Source organism: Hemiscyllium ocellatum, chromosome 3 (genome assembly GCF_020745735.1).
Source record: "Hemiscyllium ocellatum isolate sHemOce1 chromosome 3, sHemOce1.pat.X.cur, whole genome shotgun sequence".
In the NCBI taxonomy this organism is placed as follows: Eukaryota; Metazoa; Chordata; class Chondrichthyes; order Orectolobiformes; family Hemiscylliidae; genus Hemiscyllium; species Hemiscyllium ocellatum.
Window position 1 is genome coordinate 34,086,011 of NC_083403.1, and position 20,951 is coordinate 34,106,961.

Here is a 20,951-nt window from a genome sequence, read left to right on the forward strand (position 1 = left end):
AAAGATTTGTAAGGATGTTGCCAGTGTTGCAGGATCTGAGCTACAGGGAGAAGCTGAACAGGCTGGGGCTGTTTTCCCTGGAGCGTCGGAGGCTGAGGGGGTGACCTTATAGAGGTTTACAAAATTATGAGGGGGATGGATAGGATAAATAGACAGAGTCTTTTCCCTGGGATCAAGGAGTCCAGAACTAGAGAGCATAGGTTTAGGGTGAGAGGGGAAAGATATAAAAGAGTCCTAAGGGGCAACTTTTTCAGGCAGAGGGTAGTACGTGTATGGAATGAGCTGCCAGAGGATATGGTGAAGGCTGGTACAATTGCAACATTTAAGAGGCATTTGGATGGGTGCATGAGTAGGAAGGGTTTGGAGGGATATGGGCCGTTTGCTGGCAATTGGGTCTAGATTGAGTTGGGATATCTGGTCAGCATGGACGGGTTGGACTAAAGAGTCTCTATGACTCTAAACTCAAACATATAAATAAAAAGCAAGAATCATCAGCATTGCTTTGCCTGGAGGCCCACTGAAGATGTTACCTAGTAGGGTGGCGAAACGTCTGGAAATGAATCTTCCAGCTCAGCGAGTAAACCTACATCCAGAACCTCAACCTGAACAACAAAGCTTCTCAAAACTCGCTGAAAGGACTTATATTTATATCAAAGCATTGAATAATTTACTGTGTTTATTATATTACGGGTGCTTCTTTGAATTGGAAATGTAGCTAGCCTATCATGATCTCATTCAATTTGCAAATATATAAAAAAAAGGCAACCTTTGATATATTCCTGTCATGACAGTCACAAAAAACAGGCTTAATTTCTGCGTTTTTACCGTCTCAAATTCACAACTTAGAACAAGTATGAAATAAAACTATAATGTCAGAAATTTAACATCCTGATTTGCTTTAAAGAATTTTATAAGTGAACGTAATTGATATAATGATTTCAGCAATGGTTTTGTTTTGATCAGATACTTTAGAAGTCATTCGATTGGAAAAAGATGTTAAACATTGCTTCTGAATATCGTTAGCTGATTTCATGAACAGATTGTAGTGTTTTTATTGTTCTATTTAAAATTTCTTTTTCAAATGCATGATTGAATCGAGAAATATTACATTTTGCATCTAACACCACAGAGACTAGGCAAAATTGCTAACCTGTGCTGAATGATAAATTGCTGTTGCAAGGAGTTGAAGAGAGAGGTTAGAATTTGTCCTTGAGAATTTTGATTGGTTGATTTCCAGACAGTTAAGTTGCAAGTGGCAATGTCACCATTAACTTGTAAAAAGGAAAACCCTAGAGAGCAACCACTTTTTTATAACTCGGCCTTGTGACGAAGCACACTATCAAGAAATTAGCATACTGTACTAAATAAAGTAATAAAAACTATGCAATAAAAATATTCTTCAATTGTAAATTTGTGAATAATGTTTTCAGTCTAATATCTAATGAGTATAATTAGTCATGCTTGTTTACAAATCACAGTAAATCGTATGAAAGGGTAGAATGACCTTGATTGTAACTTGAGGTGATCTGAAAGACAATTAAGTTGAGCTGTACAGTATCTTAATTAAGTCAAGATATAGAGCTTTAATTCTAAATGTAATTTTAAAGTATTATAAGAAATTGATCAATTAAAGGTATGGAGCATACAAATGAAAAGCAGAAGTAGACCACTCTCCCTTCAAACCTTGTCTATTATTCAGTAATATCATGACACATCTAATTGCACTATATTACCACATACCCCTGGCAACCTTTCACCTACTTGCATACTAAGATTCAATCCACCTCTGCCTTAAAGACAATCAAAGACTTTGCTTTCCCTATATTTTCAGGAAGTGCGATCCAAAGACTTTCAACTGTCTCTAAGGAGGGGAAAAGAAATGCTTATCTCTGTCTTAAACAAGTGACCCCTTATTTTTAAATAGTGATCCACTGTTTTAGATTTTCCCACATGAAGAAATATCCTTTCTGCACACATCATGTCAAGGTTCCTCAGGATCTTTATATGTTCAATCAAGTCAACACACTTATTCTCGTAACCTCTAACAAATACAACCTGAGCCTGGCCAGTCTTTACTCACAAGGCAATCCATCAATTCCAGGCATTAGTCTAGCAACATTTTTCTGAGTTTTTACTTAGGTATTTTTCCTTCCTTAAATAAGGATACTAATACTATACATAGTACTGCAGATGTAGTCTCACCAATACCTTGTATAACTGACACATAAACTCCCTACTTTTGTATTCAATCTCCCTTGCAATAAGTGATGAGATTCCGTTAGGTTACCTGATTACTGCATCTGCCTACTAATCATATGATATACATTCATTAGGTTACACTAAATCCTATGTATCTCATAGCTTTATGATCTCTCACCGTTTAGATAAAGTTTTTTTATTCTTCATGGCAAAAGAGACCATTACACATTTTCACATATTCTACTCTATATGCCAGAACATTGCCCATTCACCTAATCTATCTATATCTTTTTGTAGCTTTCTTATGTTTTCTTCACCACATACTTTATTAACTATCTTGATAGCACACTGCTCATTCTATTTGCCAACCAGAAAATGACCCATTTATGACTATTGTCTGTTTCCTGTTAGCTAGCCAACCTATCTATTCCAATACATTCCCTCTAGAACATGCGCTCTTATTTTCCACAGTAACATCAAAATTTTTCTGGAAATCCAAGTTCAGTACACCACAGGTTTGCGTTTATGCACAGCACATTACTTCCTCAAAGAACTCCAGTAAGTGAGTTAAATATGACTTCTCTTTCAAAAAGACTTCCTAATTATCTTGATTTTTTTTCCATAGTGATCTGCTACAATGTCTCTAACGACTTCTAACATTTTTACTCTAACAGATGTTAAGCTAATTTACATGTAATATCCTGCTTTATGCAGTTTTTTTTGAATAATGAAATTACATTTGTGGTTTTCCATTCAGTGAAACTTTCCCAAATCAGTGGATTTTTGAGAAATGAAAACCAACACACTAGCTTCCCCACTAGCCATTTCTTTTAAACCCTTTCAAGGTGTCCATTAGGATCCAGGAACTTATTAACCTCCAGCTCCAACGATTTGCTCAGTACCACTTCCTTGGCATTTCTACTTTACTTCACTTCCTCCTTCAATTCCATTTTCTGACTGACAGCTATTTCTATTACTTATATCCTCTAATGAAGACTGATACAAAATATCTGTTCAATTAATCTGAAATTTTTTTATTTATTTGTTATTCTTCCATCTGACTTTTGAAAGGACCAATATCATTGCCATCTCATTTCTTTTTTGAAACATCTCCAGGAACTCCTCCCTACTTCATATGTTTCTAGCAAGTTTTGTCTCAGACTCTCTAATTTTTAACTGATTGAATTTTTGCATCATTCTTTGCAGTTTTATATATTATATTCAAGCTTCTAGCATCCTGTGCAAATTTCTACAATTATATGCTTTTTCTACAGGTTTGATATGATCTTTAACATTTGTAATTAACTATGGATGGTGTTCCTTCCCTTGAAATTCTCCTTTCATGTTGGAATGTATCTATTTTGTGTATTCTGAAGTGTCCCCTTAAGCATCTTCCACTACATCTCTATTGACCTATTCCTTAACCTAATTTACTAGTTCAATTTGGCTAGCTCTGTTTTCGTGCCATCAGCTTCCCATATTTAATTTTAAAATACTTGCCTCAGACCCACTCCCCTCACCATCAAATGGAATATAAAATTCCAAACATATTATGATTGCTGTTCTTTCCTGGCTACTTTGACGAATTTGATTTTTCTAGTCTGCATGTAGATTCCAAAATATTATCACCACACCATAAGACAATAAAATATAAGAGTGGAATTAGGCCATTTGGTGCATGGAGTCTGTTCCATCATTCCATTGTGGCTGAAATGTTTCTCAACCCCATTCGTCTGCCGCCTTCTTGTAACTAATAAGGAACCTGTCTATGTCTTTAATATACTCAATAATTGCCTCAGAACGCTGTGGAAACCAATGAGTTCTACAGATTCACCACTCTCTGGCTGAAGAAATTCCTCCTCATCTCAGTTCTAAAGCATTGTCCCTTCACTCTGAGACTGCGCTCTCAATCCTAGTTTCTCCAGGTGAAAACATCTTCACATCTACTCAGGCCTCTCAGTATTCTGTAAGTTTCTATCAGATCCCCCCTCAAAATACTGTCCTGAAGTGCTCATATGACAAACCTTCATTCCCTGAATCATTCTTGTAAACCTCCTTTTGATTCCTCCAAGGCCAACACATTCTTTCTTACATGTTCTCAGTATTCCAAATGTGGTCTGACCAGAGCTTTATCCAGTCTCAGAAGTACATCTCTGCTTTTATATTCTGGCCCTCTTGAAGTGAATGCTAACATTACTTTTGCCTTCCTAACTACCAATTGAACTTGCACGTTAATTTTAAGAGAATCCTGAATGAAGACCCCCAAGTCCCTTTGTGCTTCAGATTTCAGAAGTCTTTCCCTATTTAAAAAAATAGTTTCTACCTCTATTCTTCCAACCAAAATGCATAACCTAGTACTCTAAGTTGTATTCCATCTTCTACTACTTTGCCCACTCTCCTAGCCTGTCCAAGTCTTATCTGCTGCCTCCTGCTTCCTCAGCCTGTGCCTCCACCTATCTATGTGTCATTTGCAAATTTCGCAACAGTGCCCACAGCTCATTTGCCCAGATCAGTAATGTATAACATGAGTATTTGTGATTTCAATACTAATCCCTACAGAATTCTTCTCGTTCCTGGGTGCCATCCTGAAAAAGACCCCTTTACATTTTGCTTTCTATCCATCAGCCAATCATTTATCCATTCCAGAACCTTATCATAAACACAATGGCTTCTTATCTTATTCAGCAGCCTCCTGTGCAACACCTTTTCAAAGTCTTTCTGGAAATCGAAATAGATCATGCCCACTGGCTAACTTTGTCTAACTTTGCCTTACCTCAAAGATTTCTAACAGATTGGTCAAGCATGACCACCATTGATGAAGCCATGCTGACTCAGCCATATTAACCATGCACCTCCAACTACTGTGCAAACGCATCCCTAATTATGGACGCTAGAACCTTACCAATGACCAAAATCAAGCTAACTAACTTATTAAAATCTGATTGAAGATTTGTAGCTCGGGTATCCGTTGTTGTGGTTCTGCTCGCCGAGCTGGAAGTTTTTGCTGCAAACGTTTCGTTCCCTGGCTAGGGAACATCATCAGTACTGTTGGAGCCTCGTGTGAAGCGCTGCTTTGATGTTTCTTCCGGTATTTATATTGGTTTGTTCTTGCTGCTTCCGGGTGTCAGTTTCAGCTGCAGTGATTTGTATGTGGGGTCCAGGTCGATGTGTCTGTTGATGGATGTTCTTGCCGCTTCCGGGTGTCAGTTTCAGCTGTAGTGGTTTGTATATGGTGCCCAGGTCAATGTGTCTGTTGATGGAGTTTGGGGATGAATGCCATGCTTCTAGGAATTCTCTGGCTGTTCTCTGTCTGGCTTGTCCTATGATAATGGTGTTAATGTACACTCAGACAACCAGCAACATGAATTTGACTGGGAAAACACCATTATCATAGGACAAGCCAGACAGAGAACAGCCAGAGAATTCCTAGAAGCATGGCATTCATCCCCAAACTCCATCAACAGACACATTGACCTGGACACCATATACAAACCACTACAGCTGAAACTGACACCCGGAAGCGGCAAGAACATCCATCATCAGACGCATCGACCTGGACCCCACATACAAATCACTGCAGCTGAAACTGGCACCCGGAAGCGGCAAGAACAAACCAATATAAATACCGGAAGAAACATCAAAGCAGCGCTTCACACGAGGCTCCAACAGCACTGATGATGTTCCCTAGCCAGGGAACGAAACGTTTGCAGCAAAAACTTCCAGCTCGGCGAGCAGAACCACAATAACTAACTTATAATTTCCTGTTTTCTGTCTCCTTCTCTTCTTAAACAGGACTGATACATTAACCATTTTCCAGTCCTCTAAGTCCCTTCCTAACTCCAGTGATTTTTGAAAGATCATTACCAATACCTCTCAATCATCTTCAGAACCATCTGGTCTGGGTGATTTGTTTACCTACAGATTTTTCAGTTTACTTAGCACCACCTTCAGCCATTATACTTGCCTCTGCCCCTTGAGACTCTCTTGAATTTCTGGTATGCTACTGGCACCTCCCACCAGTTCCTGCACCATTTTCTGTTCCCCATTACTACTGCACCAGCCTCATTTCTCAGCAATCCAGTGCCCACTCTTAAATTTCTATATAGTTAAAATCACACTTGCAAATTTTTGTTATATCACAAGCCAGTTTACCCTCATATTTCATCTTCTCCCCCCATTGCTTTTTTTAATTAATCTCTGCTGTTTTTAAAAGCTTTCCAAGCCTCACCCTCATGTTAGTATGTTTCTTCTTTCTTGGGAGGAATTTCTGCTAGGCTTCCCTTCCAATCAGTTCTAACCAGCTCCTCCCTCATGTCTTTGTAGTTGCCTTTACTCAATTGTAATACTATTACATCTGATACAATCTTCTCTCCCTCAAACTGCAGGGTGAATTATGTCATATTATGGTCACTGCGCCTTCACCTTAAGCTCTCTAATCATGTTTGCCTCATTACACATCACTACATCCAGAATTTCTTGTTCCCTAGTGGACTCTGACACAAATCCCAAAATCTAGCGCATAGGTATTCCACAAATTCCTTTTCTTGGGATCTGCTATCAACCTATTTTCCCAGTCCACCTGCATATTGAAGTAACGGTGCTGCCCTTACATGTATTTTCTATCTCCTGATTTATTTTATTCCCCACCTCCTGACTTCTGCTAGGAGTCCAGTACATAACTCCCATCACGGTCTTTTCCCCTTTGAGGTTCCTCGACTTTACCCACATAGATTCTATGCCTTCTGACTCTACATCACTTGTTGCTCTCAGTTTAATTTATTTTCTTGCGAACAAGGCTACTCCACGCCCTCTGCCATCTGCCTGTCCTTTCGATAGGACACCTATTTTGGATATTTTGATCCTAGCCCTGATCCTCTTGCAGGAAAAAAATTAGGACTGCAGATGCTGGAGATCAGAGTCGAGAGTGTGGTGCTGGAAAAGCACAGCAGTGCAAGCAGTATCCGAGGAGTGGGACAATTGACATAAGCTTTTCCCGCAACGTTGATTCTCCTGCTCCTTGGATGCTGCCTGACCTGCTGTGCTTTTCCAGCACCACACTCTCGACTCTAATCCCCTTGCAGCCAAGTGTCTTTGATACCCACAATATTGTATGAGCTAATTTCAGTCTATATAAGCATTTACTTTGTTTTGCATACTGTGTGTATTAAGTGCAACACCCACAATCCTATATTGACTGTCTCCCTTCTGATCGCTGTCCTCTCACCTGCTATGCCTGAAGTTAGTACTTTACCCTTTCATACTATCCTCTGTTCTGGACACTTTTTAAAATAACCTCCATGAATGAAAAAGCACCTCTTCCCTCTTCATTGAATTCCCACTCTGCCTCCAAATTCCCCGTACCATATACACATTTGGCTGTGTCTCACTCCACATGAAATTTGTCCTTCCAGCCCATTCACAGCTTACTGGCATTTTATCTTCTGATGAGCTCCTATTATTTCTTCCATTATGCTCCATGCATAAGACAGGAGCAGAATTAGGCCATTTTGCCCATCAAATTTATTCCACCATAGCTGATCTGATAATCCTCTAATCCGACCTTTTTCCTGTAAACCTTGATTCCCTTGCTCGTTAAAAACCTGTCTCAACCTTGAGTATCCTTCATATTCAACCCTCAACTGCTCTACCACAAAGAGAATTCCACAAATTTACTACCATCTAAGAGAAAAAATTCCTCCTGACCTCTATGTTAAATGGGTGCCCCTTACTCTGAAATTATGCCTCTGGTCTTAGATTCTCTTCACATCTACACTTTCAAAATCCCCGAGAATCTCTCATATTTCAATAAGGTCTCCTTCCATTCTTTGAGTACAGGCCCCAACTGATCCCGTCAGAAAAATCCCTCTACACCCAGGATCAACCTCATAAATCTTCTCTGTCTCCAGTGCTTTTATATCATTCCTTAGATAAAGGGGCCAAGATAAAGTCTGTCTTGTATGGTCTTGTGTACTTTTAGCAAGACTTCCCTATTTTTCCTTTTGTAATAAAATCCAACAATCCATTTGCTTTCTGTGTTACCCACTGAAGCTGGCTGCTAGCATTTTGTGATTCATGCACAAGGATCCTAAGTATCTCTGTGCTCCACCTTTCTGCAGTCTTTCTCCATTTAAATAGTAATCAGCTCCTCTGCACCCCACCCCCACAAGTGATTTTGTGCCTTGTTATCACTTCTCATCTCTACCCAAATGATGTCTCCATCTGGAATTATGTCATCCTTTCTATTGATTAGCTTTCACTTACTGTAATTCAAACTGAAAAAAGGGTTTAAAAAGTAAACTGGAGTTACTCTATAATACTCTCAGAATGACAAATTAAGTTGAGTAATTGTCCTTCAATGTTAGAAAGGATGCGAAGAGGGGTTAAAGATAATAAAAGAGCATTTTTAAAGAAATATGATAAAAGTAAAACAGCATGGAAAATTTCACAACAAAGGAATTGAGTGGAGAATCTAGTTCGAGAAAATGAGGTTTGAATGGAGTTGTAACATCTATAGTGGAAATGAAAATGGAGCGGAAGATGTGTGTGATATAACGGAGAAAAAGGAATTAAATCTAAAAATACCAGTGGAACAAGAAATAAAGACTTCACAGGACACTAAGATGGTCTTAAGTTATGATGAAAACGAGAGGCAATGATAGAAACTTTGTTCGCAGTTCTTAACTCCCTATAAAAAGATCTGGAGGCTAGCCAATACTGGTTATGATTCCCAGAAAGACACAAAAAATTGAATAATTTCCCAGTGAATGGCAGAAAGAAGCAACAAAAAATATAATTTCTTAATTAAACTAAAAGCAACTAAAACCAAACAAGTAACCAATATATCAAATTAAAGAGAAGATGCTTAGTAGTTTAACTAACTTTCACAACTAGATTATGTCTCTTATTCAATATCACACTTTTGACAGACAGCTAATATTATAGCAGCTGGCCTACAGTCTCGCCCAGATTTTTAGCAGAGAGTGGAGTCATGCAGCATGGAAACAGATCCTTCAGTCCAACACGTTCATGCCGATCAAGTTTCCCAAACCAAACTGGTCTATTTGCCAGTTTTTGGCCTGTATCCCTCTAAAGCTTTCCTATTCATGTATCTGTCCAAATTATATTAAATGTTGTAATTATACTGACATCTACCACTTCCTCTGGCACCTCATTTCATATACAGTCTGTCCTCTGTGTGGGAAAAGTTCCCCCTTAGGTCTCTTTAAATCTTTCCCCTCTCACCTTAAAATTATGCCCTCTAGTTTTGAACTCCCCTACCCTAGATTAAAGACCTTTGCTATTCACCTTATCTATGCCCATCATGATTTTATTAAGCCTCTACAAAGCCATCCCTCAAACCCCTACACTCCAGTGAAAAAGGTCTCAGCCGCTCTTATAACACAAACGCCCCAGTCCCAGTAACATCCTTGTAAATCTTTTCTGCATCCTTTCCAATCATTTCTCCCCATTTAACACCAGATTTGAGCATCCAGTGACCTTTGACAATTGCTCCACTCCATATTCAAGTATTCCAATTTTTCGATTCAACCGTGAGGTAAACCACAACTCCCTATTCCTTAAATATTCAATTCCCCCTTCTGTTCTGTTTTGTTTTGATCAAAAGCCAAACTCTCTCATGCATCCTGTTTAGTTGTTAACTCAAAATCATTCTATCCTCCTTTTCCACAGTGATAACTGCTTTCTTTCTGCATTTCAAACAGCAGCTGCCCTTTTTCTGAGAGATACTATGGGAAAGTGTTAAAACTGTCACTCGACACTTCATTGAGTTTCTATTTAAGTTTCCCTCTCATGGCAACAGGATCACAAGAACACAACTTCAAGCTGTGGTTTTATTTGGAATTTGTTTTATTTTGAGTTAAAGATACATTTCAAAACATAATCATCTTCGTAAAATTCAATGCTAGTCGCGTACTTTGGAGAAGTATACCACATAACGATAGATTGCATAGTCTAAGAATGTAAGACATGTATTGTTTGGCACTTCAAAGTGTAAAAGATGATTCACTTTAAACATACAGGGTTATGAAGAGGCTTGATAGGGTAGATACTGTTAAATTTGTTCTCCTGGTTGAGGAATGTAAAACAGGATGGAACAGTCTTCAAATAAGCACCCAATCATTTAGGACTGAGATGAGAAATTACCTCACTCAAAAGGTTGAGATCTTTGAAATTCTCTACCCACAGGGTTGTAAACACTTCAATATTTTGTACCTTTTAGAATGAGCTGGAGAGATTTCTGATTTCTCAGAGAATCAAGGGATATGGTGATTGGGCAAAACAGTGCATTTGAAATCCCAAAACAACCATGTTTGTATTTAATGGCTGTACAGGCTAAACAGGCCATAGAGTTGCTTCTTTTTCCTATTTCTTGTGCTCTTTCATTCTAATATCTGTTCTGAATAAATGCTTAGACTTAATACTTCTAAACAAAATTATTTGAGCCTCTAGCTCTGCAGAAGATAATCAATGATAGATGGTTTTGTTGAAAATGAGTTCACCTCATCTACTGGACCTTTACTCTCGATATGGTCTCCTCTACAACTTGCCAACTCACAGAAAGTTTTCAAGAACATTTTTGGGACAAACGCACCAAACAACCCCACCATCGTGACCAACCACTTCAACTCCCCCTTCCACTCTGCCAAGGATATGCAAGTCCTGGGCCGCCAAATTCTAGTCACCTGACCCTTGGAGGAAGAACGCCTCACCTTCTGCATTGGGACCCTCCAACCCCACGGCATCAACGTCGGTTTCACCAGTTTCCTAATTTCCTCTCTCTTTCCCCCCCCCCCCACCTCATCCCAGATCCAACCATCTAACTCTGCATTGCCCTCTTGAACTGTCCCACCTGTTTATCTTCCTTCCCACCCATCCACTCGACCCTCCGCTCTGACCTATCACCACTTCCCTCACCTGCTTCTACCTATCACCCCAAGATATCTTCTCCCCCAGCCCCATCCCCCTTCTATTTATCTCTTGCCCCCACCCCTACATTCCTGATGAAGGACTTATGCCCAAAATGTTGACTCACCTGCTCCTCGATTGCTGCCCGACCTGTACTTTTCCAGTGCCACACTGTTTGACTTCATTAATGTTATGTCCTTCAAACATATTCTTTGATCTGAACCTTTTGCAGGCATCGGAACAAGAGTAGGTCATTCGTCCCCTCTAGCTTTTTCCTCCAGTTAGTGAGATCATGGCTGATCTGTGGTCTAACTCGATATACCTGACTTTGGCCCATTGACCCATATTACCTTTGTTTCATAAATTACTTCTCGAGCTGATCTGATATCCACTGTTGTTTGTGGATGAGTTCCAAACATCTGCCACCCTTTGTGTGTAGAATTGCTTTCTAACATTGCTCCTGAATGGTCTGGCCCTAATTCTTAGACTATGCTCCTACTTCTAGAATCTCCAACTAGTGGAAATAGTTTATCTTTATTGATCTGTCTTTTCCTCTGAATATCTTGAAGATTTTGTTCAGCTCATCTCTTAACCTTTTGAATTCTAAAGAAAACAGGCTGATTTTGTGTAATCTCTCCTCGTAACATAACCCCTGAAGTCCAGGTATCATTCTTGTAAATCTACATTGTACTCCCTCCGAAGCCAATATATTCTTTGTAAAACATGGTGCTCAGATCCAATTGGGGTCTAATCAGGGTTTTGCATAATACAATATAACCTCTGTATCCTTATACTCCAGTCCTGTAAATATAAATTTAAATGTAAATGTAAATATAAATATTCTATTAAATTTCTTGATTATTTTCTGCACCTGTTCATGTTATTTTTAAGATCTGTGTGTCTCAGACATCCACTGTATTTAATGTCATACCATCTAGAAAGTACCCTGACCGATACTTTATCAGTTAAAAAATGATATCCTCATGCACGCATGCATGCTTGCTTTCAACTCCATCTGCCACAGCTTTGCCCATTCACCTAGTCTATCAACATATCTTTGTAATTTATTGCAATCATCCACTCTGTGTACAATGCTATCTAACTTTGTATCATCAGCAAATTTCGACTTTATATGCCATTATCAAAGGCATTAATACATTAATAAATAATGTTAACATTTGAAGGCCTGACACATATCATTATGGGATACCACTGGTCACATCTTACCAATCTTCCCCAGTTTGTCACATGCCACTTAGCAATTTTCCAGCTATGTAAGTAATTCATGGACTTCTACCTTCGTTAACATCTCTTTTGTAGTACTTTATCTGAAAATCTTCTGAAAGTCTATATGAACAACATCCCCTATCCGCTACCTCAGTCACCTCTTCAAAAAGTTCAATGATGTTTGTTATTCAGCTACGATGAATTCACAAGGATTATCCCTGAGGTGTTCAATCACTCCACCCTTGATGATAGAATCCAGGCAATTTCCACTACAGATGCTAGGCTAACTTGTCTGTAATTCTCTGGTTTTCCTCTTTCATTCTTTTTAAAAGGTGGAGTGATACATGCAATTTTCCAATCCAGAGGAACGACTCCTATATCTAGGGAACTCTGAAAAGTGAAGTGTTGCAGTATCTGCTGTTTTATTTTAAAGCAAATTTAATAGACTTTTTTTCTGTTCTGTATATTCTTGCCACAGTTTTGGTGAACACTACTAGTACATTTTTTAGGACTATGCCAGATATTTGTCTTGCATTGGTGCATCTAAGGACACTCTTTTACAAAATAAAGTGTACATCACTAATGTCCAAGAGGAAAAGAAACTGCCGTCCCTACCTGGTCTGGCCTGCGTGTGACTTCAGACCCACAACAATGTGATTGATGCTTACCCAACCCTAATTGGCCAGAGGGTAGTTAATAAATGCTGGCTGGGCAATGACTCCCACATTTCACGAATGAATAAAAAAAGTCTAATTTAATATTACAAGTACATTTTTGCCCATGGATTAAATAAAAATAGATTAGTTAGGTGATTCCAAATCTATCCATTATTCAAATGCTAGTTTGAGTGCACACAGCATAATATGCCAGCAGTCTCGCAGAATAGTCACAAATCATTCTGAGCTATTTCACTGAACTCCAAATCTGAGCAAAGTTAATAAAATAACAGTCAAGGCATTAGCACACGAGGGCAATTTGTCTCACTATGTTCTACAAAATGACTGCATCCATACATAGTTATACATGGAGTATTTTCCAAGCAAAACTACTCAATTTTATGAAATGTTTTGTAAGCCTACAAAGAACATAAAGAATAAAATATACCATGCATACAATGATTGACCAGGAAAGATTTTGAGATTTAATGTGCAGCATGGTTTTAGCCAGACTCTCACTGCGTGGTTGCAATGTCATGGTATGCATCTTTAGTATCAGCAGATTTCCAGCTCGGTAGTCAGCCTAAATGTCCAACAATTACAGGTCAGTTAGTCTTACTTCAGTGGTGGGCAAATTGTTAAAATCAATCTTAAGACATCGAATAATCTGTCACTTTAGAAGGGCTTGAACTGGTCAAGGATTGTCAGCATGGCTTTGTAATGGGAATGTCATCTACAAATTTGATTGAATTGTTTGAGAAAGTAACCAGAAGAATCGATGAAGATGGTGCAGTTGATGTCTACATAAATTTTAGTAAGGCATTTGACGCGGTCCCACATGGCAGACTGGTGAAAAAAATGAAAGCCCATGTGTTACAGGATAATATGTTGAATTGGATCCACAGTTGGCTTAATAATAGAAAACAAGGGGTGATATTTGATGGCTGTTTTTGTGGATGGAAAGTTGTTTTAGATGATATACTGCAGGGTCACCTAATGTTTGATTTATTCAGTAACAATTTAGACTTGAATGGGAGGGGCACAATTGAGAAATTTGCAGATAACGCAAAAAATGGCAGTATAGTGGGTAGTGTAGAGGATAGCTGTAAGCTCCAAAACAATATAGATGGATTGGTGGAGTAGGCTGGAAAGTAGCAAATGGATTTCAACTCTGATAGGTATAAACATTTAAGGATGTAAAACATTAAAACTGAATACACACTAAACAGGAATATACAGAGAGGGGTAGATGAAAGGAGAGATCGTGGCGTGCAAGTGCACAGCTCTGTGAAGGTAGAACTACAGATAGACAAGGTTGTAAAGAAGGCATATGGAATGCTTCCCTTCATTGGCAGAGGTATCAAATACAAAATTAGGGATATAATGATGAAAATGTATAAGACATTGGTGAGGCCACAATTGGAGAATTGTGTGCAGTTCTGGTCATCGCATTACAAAAAGGATGTAGTTGCTCTGGAGAAAGTGCAAAGATGATTTACCAGAATGTTGCAAGGGCTGAAGAATTGTAACTAATGAGGAGAGATTGGAGAGGTTGAGGTTATTTTCCTTGGAACAGAGAAGGCCGAGGAGTGACATCATTGAGGTATGAAATTGTGAGGGGTAAAGATAGCCGTCTCATAGACCGAAGAGCCTGTTCCCTTTGGCAGAGGGTTCAAAAATATGGGGTGATAGATTCAATCGAAGTGGCAGAAAGTTTAGCGTGGTCATGAGGAAAAATCCTCCTCTTCAAAAGTGCACTATTAACAGCTTGTTGCCCCACCAAATAGGTGGTATGGTCTCAGTTTGATTTGCCATCCAAAAAAATTAGCACCTTTCACAATACCACTTTTCCAAAAGTGTCAACCTGGATTATGTATTCGAGGACTAAAGTGAGGTTTGAATCAGTAATCTTTTATTTTGGTGAAAGTTTCAACACAAATAAATGAAAGAATAATCCAGGCATTGACACTATAATTAAGGTTAGCTATAAAAAGTTTCTTGTGGCACTTCTGTGAATAACTCAGATTTTACTAATGTTTTAAGGTCATTGGACTGTATATTTTATGTATTAAGATCATTCAGTACTATAAAGACTATACTTGATTTCTTATCAGTACTTGCATATTTCCTGTCATGTGTTCATTGAAATTAAGTTTTCCTTTATGAACAAAAATAAATGCATGCATTATGTGTATATGTAAAGTTATTATAAACATTGATTTTAGTCGACAAATATACGGTAGTTTAAAAATTCTATCATCTTTCGAGAAACTTATTAAAAGTTTCTGATATGAGCATCAGTGATATTCTCCCATCTGTCAATTCTGTCCATTAGGAATATCACCAAAAGACTGCATAGCACTTCCTTGTGCAGAAATATTTCTTCCATATTATACTATCAACAGAAAGTCGAGGTGCATTTTGATTAACGCAATTCCTTTGATATGCAAGCAATAATTGTTTTATGATTTGTTAGTGAAATAATGCAAATTTGATACTTTTGTGTTTGAAAGAAAGTGTTAATTAATGATGTTGTCATATGATTCCAGTTAAAGATTAGAAAGTTGTTTCAATTTTTTTCTAAGTTTTTCTCTCCCAATCTTGAAAAGCTTGATTTACAGGATATTCTAAGTGCCTGCTGGTGTTTAAGTACTTTGTTCATTCGTCACTAGACACATGCAGGTGAGCCAGGCCAGTCATCCATACTTCTAGAAAATGTTGACATGTGTTTCTTCCCATTACATTATCTTACTCAGTCTTGAATGAATCTGTAAACTGACCCAGAAGAGTATTTGAACTGTTGATTATTCTGTATTTTAAAAAAAGGTTATTCCCTGGATCTGGCCTAAACTATCTTTTCACCAGATGTAAGATGTACCCCACACAACCTTGTTCTCATTGCTTGGCATGCCAAGAAGTAATAGAACATTACAGCTCAGTACAGGCCCTTGGGCCCTCAATATTGCGCTGACCTGTCATACCAATCTGAAGCCCATCTGACCTACACTACTCCATGTACATCAATATGCTTGTCCAATGATTTAAATGTACTTAAAATTGGCGAATCTACTACTGTTGCAGGCAAAGCATTCCATACCCTTACTACTCTCTGAGTAAAGAAACTACCTCTAGCATCTGTCCTATATCTATCACCCCTCAATTTAAAGCGTTGCCCCCTCGTGCTCGCCATCACCATTCTTGGAAAAAGGTTCTCCTTGTCCACCCTATCTAATCCTCTGATTATCTTATGTCTCTATTAAGTCACCTCTCAACCTTCTTTTCTCTAACGAAAACAGCCTCAAGTTCTTCAGCCTTTCCTCGTAAGACCTTCCCTCCATACCAGGCAACATCCTAGTAAATCTCCTCTGCACCCTTTCCAAAGCTTCCATATCCTCCTTATAATGCGGTGACCAGAACTGTACACAATACTCCAAGTGTGGCTGCACTAGAGTTTTGTACAGCTGTAGCATAACTTCATGGTTCAGGAACTCGATCCCTCTATTAATAAAAGCTAAAACACTGTATGCCTTCTTAACAACCCTGTCAACCTGGGTGGCAACTTTCAAGGATCTGTGTACCTGGACACTGAGATCTCTCTGCTCATCTACACTACCAAGAATCTTACCATTAGCCCAGTACTTTGCATTCCGGTTACTCCGACCAAAGTGAATTTCCTCACACTTGTCCACATTAAACTCCATTTGCCACCTCCCAGCCCAGCTCTGCAGCTTATCTATCTCTCTCTGTAACCTACAACATCCATCGTCACTACCCATAACTCCACCGACCTTAGTGTCATCTGCAAATTTACTAACCCACCCTTCTACGCCCTCATCCAGGTCATTTATAAAAATGGCGAACAGCAGTGGACCGAACACTGAGCCTTGCGGTACACCACTGGTAACTGGACTCCAACACCCTCTGTCTTCTTTCAGCAAGCAAATTACTGATCCAAACTGCTATATCCCACAATCCTATTCCTCCGCATTTTGTACAATAGCCTACTGTGGAGAACCTTATCGAAGGCCTTGCTAAAATCCATATACACCACATCGATCAGTTTACTCTCATCTACCTGTTTGGTCACCTTCTCAAAGAACTCAATAAGGTTTGTGAGGCATGACCTACCCTTCACAAAACCGTGCTGACTATCCCTAATCAAATTATTCTTTTCTAGATGATTATAAATCCTATCTCTTATAACCTTTTCCAACACTTTAGCAGCAACTGAAGTAAGGCTCACTGGTCTATAATTACCAGGATTGTCTCTACTCCCCTTCTTGAATAGGGGAACCACATTTGCTATCCTCCAGTCTTCTGGCATTATTCCTGTAGACAATGACAATGGCTTGGAAAGGGTGGACGCTAAGAAATTGTTTCCGTTAGGCGGGGAGACTAGGACCCGTGTGCACAGCCTTAAAATTAGAGGGGTTCAATTCAGAACAGAAATGCGGAGACATTTCTTCAGCCAGAGAATGGTGGGCCTGTGGAATTCATTGCCGCGGAGTACAGTGGAGGCCAGGACGCTAAATGTCTTGAAGGCAGAGATTGATAAATTCTTGATGTCACAAGGAATTAAGGGCTATGGGGAGAATGTGGGTAAGTGGAGTTGAAATGTCCATCAGCCATGATTAAATGGCGGAGTGGACTCGATGGACCAAATGGCCTTACTTCCACTCCTATGTCTTAAGGTCTTAAAGATCAATGCCAAAGGCTCTAAGTTTACCTTATTTGTCTAATTTAGGGTTTTGATAGAGACTTTTTCAGTAGTTATTTTAAGATTAAAAGTGTCTTGAGTTTCTCCGGTTTTTCCTCAGCTTTGAAGTCAGGTGTTCAAATAATGTTTGGACTTAGTGTGCTTGCAAATTTGGAATCAGATGTGAAGCTTATAATCCATATAGCATGTCGTTGCAACCTAAATAATTATCAGGGAATCAGTTAAACAGTTTTGTTTTGGACACACTGTTTCACAGTGATTGTAACTTTAATATAGCCATTTATGGTTTGAGTTACGTTTCCTTTTCCGAAATCTTTTGCAAAATATTTGTCAAATTTTTTTTAAAATTAAATTTTGTTGAATGGCTTTTATGTAACTATCAGTTCTCAAAATAACACTTCATATTATTGTACAAGACATTTCTTTTAAACTTTTACAGTGTTTCAAGGCTTATTTTTGTGAGGCATCTGGGTGGTATTTTGGCTGTTGCTAATATCAGAGGAGGAGGAGAATATGGAGAAAGCTGGCACAAAGGTAAGGTGATCAACATACATCTGCACATGGAATACAAACTTTACACTTAAAGTTATTTTCTTTTACCTCATGAATATTAGACAAATCTTTAATTTTCATTTTTCATTGTGAAGTCAACTTGATTGTTTATCAGGTACTAGAAAGTATTAGACTATGACTTTCAACATTATTTGTGTGTTGCGGTTGGCGTAAAACCTAGTTTATTCCATTATTCCCCCAGTGGAACATTTTTCACATTCCAATATGTCTTCTATGCGAAGCAGTTCTAAATCTATCTAAATAATGTGTCTTCTTTCCCATGATTCTTAATCTTTTACGTCTGAAAGCACCTTTCAAGGATCCAAGTAGCTGCAAGATGATCTTTTCCACAAGTTCAATTACCATCTCAAAGAATTTCAATAGATTTGTATGACTTCTAAATTGAATCACTTCCAAAACCATGCTCACTACTCTTTGAGATATCTATGCTGCTTTTAAATTTTCATTTATGGCCTCTATTATGACAATAAAGTATATTCAATTTTAAATATTCAATTTTTTTAAAATGCCATGAGCATTTTGTTTCTTTTGATTTTAGTATAGTTCCTGTGTTTGTTAGAATACTGGAACTGTATTTACTGTCCAAAGCTACATAAGAAGCTCTGGAACATATCAATCAAGTAACTGATATCTCAGTATCCTCTGATTGCTGGTTTATTAGTTGAACACTTATTCTTTTTGAATTTGTGATTTATATATTTATATTTATTTTACTAATTATACTTATATTACATAAGGGCCCTTGTGGCATAGTGGTAGTATCATACCTCTGGGCCAGAGAGTCCAGGTTCATGAGTGTGTCATAATGTGTCTAAATAGGTTGATTAAAGTATCTATTGCAACTTTAATTGAGCAATGGACATAATTGAATCACCAGCCAAGCTATATTCATTTAAAATGGTAATACAGGTAAGCGCAGATAGTACAGATGCAGTGTCACTAGGCATATTCCTAACAATAGAAATTTGTGTCAATTCTGTTAGGCTGTTAGTTTTTAATCTTAAATCATTAGAATTTACTAATTGATATATAAACCTATATTTGTGCAGTTATGCTTCATTTTTACTTTAAATTACTTATGTCTGAATGCTTGTTTTCTGATCAACTGACTGTTTTCCTAATATAGTTTTTAGCTAATAGTGTCTTTCTTACTGTGCAACAATGACACCATTTATTTTTTAATTGGCTGTAAGCAAGTGCAAGTTTTCCTTCCTAATGTACTTCTACTTGTAAAAGTATTGTTTACTCATGAATTCTTTCTTGCTTTATGGGTGTCACTGGAATTTGTTGCCCTGCATTGACTGTGAACTAAGTGACTTGCTCGACCATTCAGAAGGTAGTTAACAAGCAATAGCATGGCTGTGAGTCACATGTAGATCAGATGCCAGAAGTATGTTAGTGAACCCAATGGGTTTTTATGACAATGTATAGTTTTATAATCATTAGTTTTATAACAGATTTGAGTAATTGAGTCTAAATTACACCAGGTGCCATAGTGGATTTGAGTTTGTGTCTCCAAAGAATTAGCATGATGTCCTATATGACATCCAGGTCCAATGATATTATCATTATGCAATTGCCTCCTCACAACAATTCCTGTAATCCTATAGCATTTTGTCTATCATTGGACCTTCCATCTCTTATTATATTTCAATTTATTGTGCAGTGTTTTAATGGAAAATCAATTTAATGGTATGCTTCAATGTTCTAATTGTTCTGCCACTGTGAAATCATTGAGCATTTCAAATAAATAACTTGTCACATGTAGCAAGGATATTAGCAGTTGTGTACTTATTTGAACAAATAATTTATAACGTTCTCTGGCAAATAGTAACCAACAAACTAAATTATTCATGTTTCTGTCAAAAATAGTAAACATATTTGAATAGTGTAAGATTATAATCTTCCAAATTTGGATGCAGTTATTCAATGGGTTGGGCTTTGTTTGTTCTTTCAAATTAAAAAACAATTCAGGCAGCACTATCTTAGAACTAGAAAATAGCCATTAAGCCCAATGATATCTGGATTTCAGGGGTTCAGTAATGAGGAGAGGCCTATTCTCTCTATAATTTAGAAGGTTAAAGGTTGATCTGATCGAAGTCTCATCAGATATTAACAGGAAAAGACAGATGAAGTTAAATTATTTTAAAATTATTTCCACTGTCAAGGGTTCTAGAAGGGATATAGTCTGAGAGTTAGGATCACAGTGCTCAGGAGAGATGTTAGGAAGCAGTTCTACCCAGACAGGGTTGTAGATTTTGGAACTCTCTTCCACAAATGGCAATGGATGCTAATGGTTGATTTTAATTCTGAGATAGATGAATTTATGTTAAGCAAAGGTATTAAGGGGTATGGGCCAAAGGCAGGTACATGGACTTAGGCCACAGATCAGGCATGATATCATTGAATAGAGGAACACGTTTGAGTGAATGAATGGCCTACTCCTGTTCATAGGAGTACAAATAGTACAACTTTCATGAACATGACTTGTTATCAACAGAACATTTGGCTGTCATTGATTATCTTATGCAAAACTGGATGATCAAATAATTTAGTTTAGAAGTATTGTTCATTCAGACCTCTTGTTTTCCATTCATACTTACTCCATGTAATTCAGTCCCCTCTTCCATAAAAATTGCTTCTGTTTGCGTTCA

At 38.0% G+C, this 20,951-nt stretch overlaps 1 protein-coding gene across 1 annotated transcript in view; it reads left to right on the top strand.

Annotated features, from left to right (window-relative positions):
* The window catches only part of LOC132836977 (prolyl endopeptidase-like), a 162,521-nt gene that overhangs the window by 118,442 nt on the left and 23,128 nt on the right, over window positions 1-20,951 (top strand). Inside the window, exon 12 of the mRNA XM_060856581.1 lies at window positions 18,164-18,258. Within this exon, the coding sequence (XP_060712564.1) occupies window positions 18,164-18,258 (95 nt within the window). The remainder of the gene's footprint in view (window positions 1-18,163; window positions 18,259-20,951) is intronic.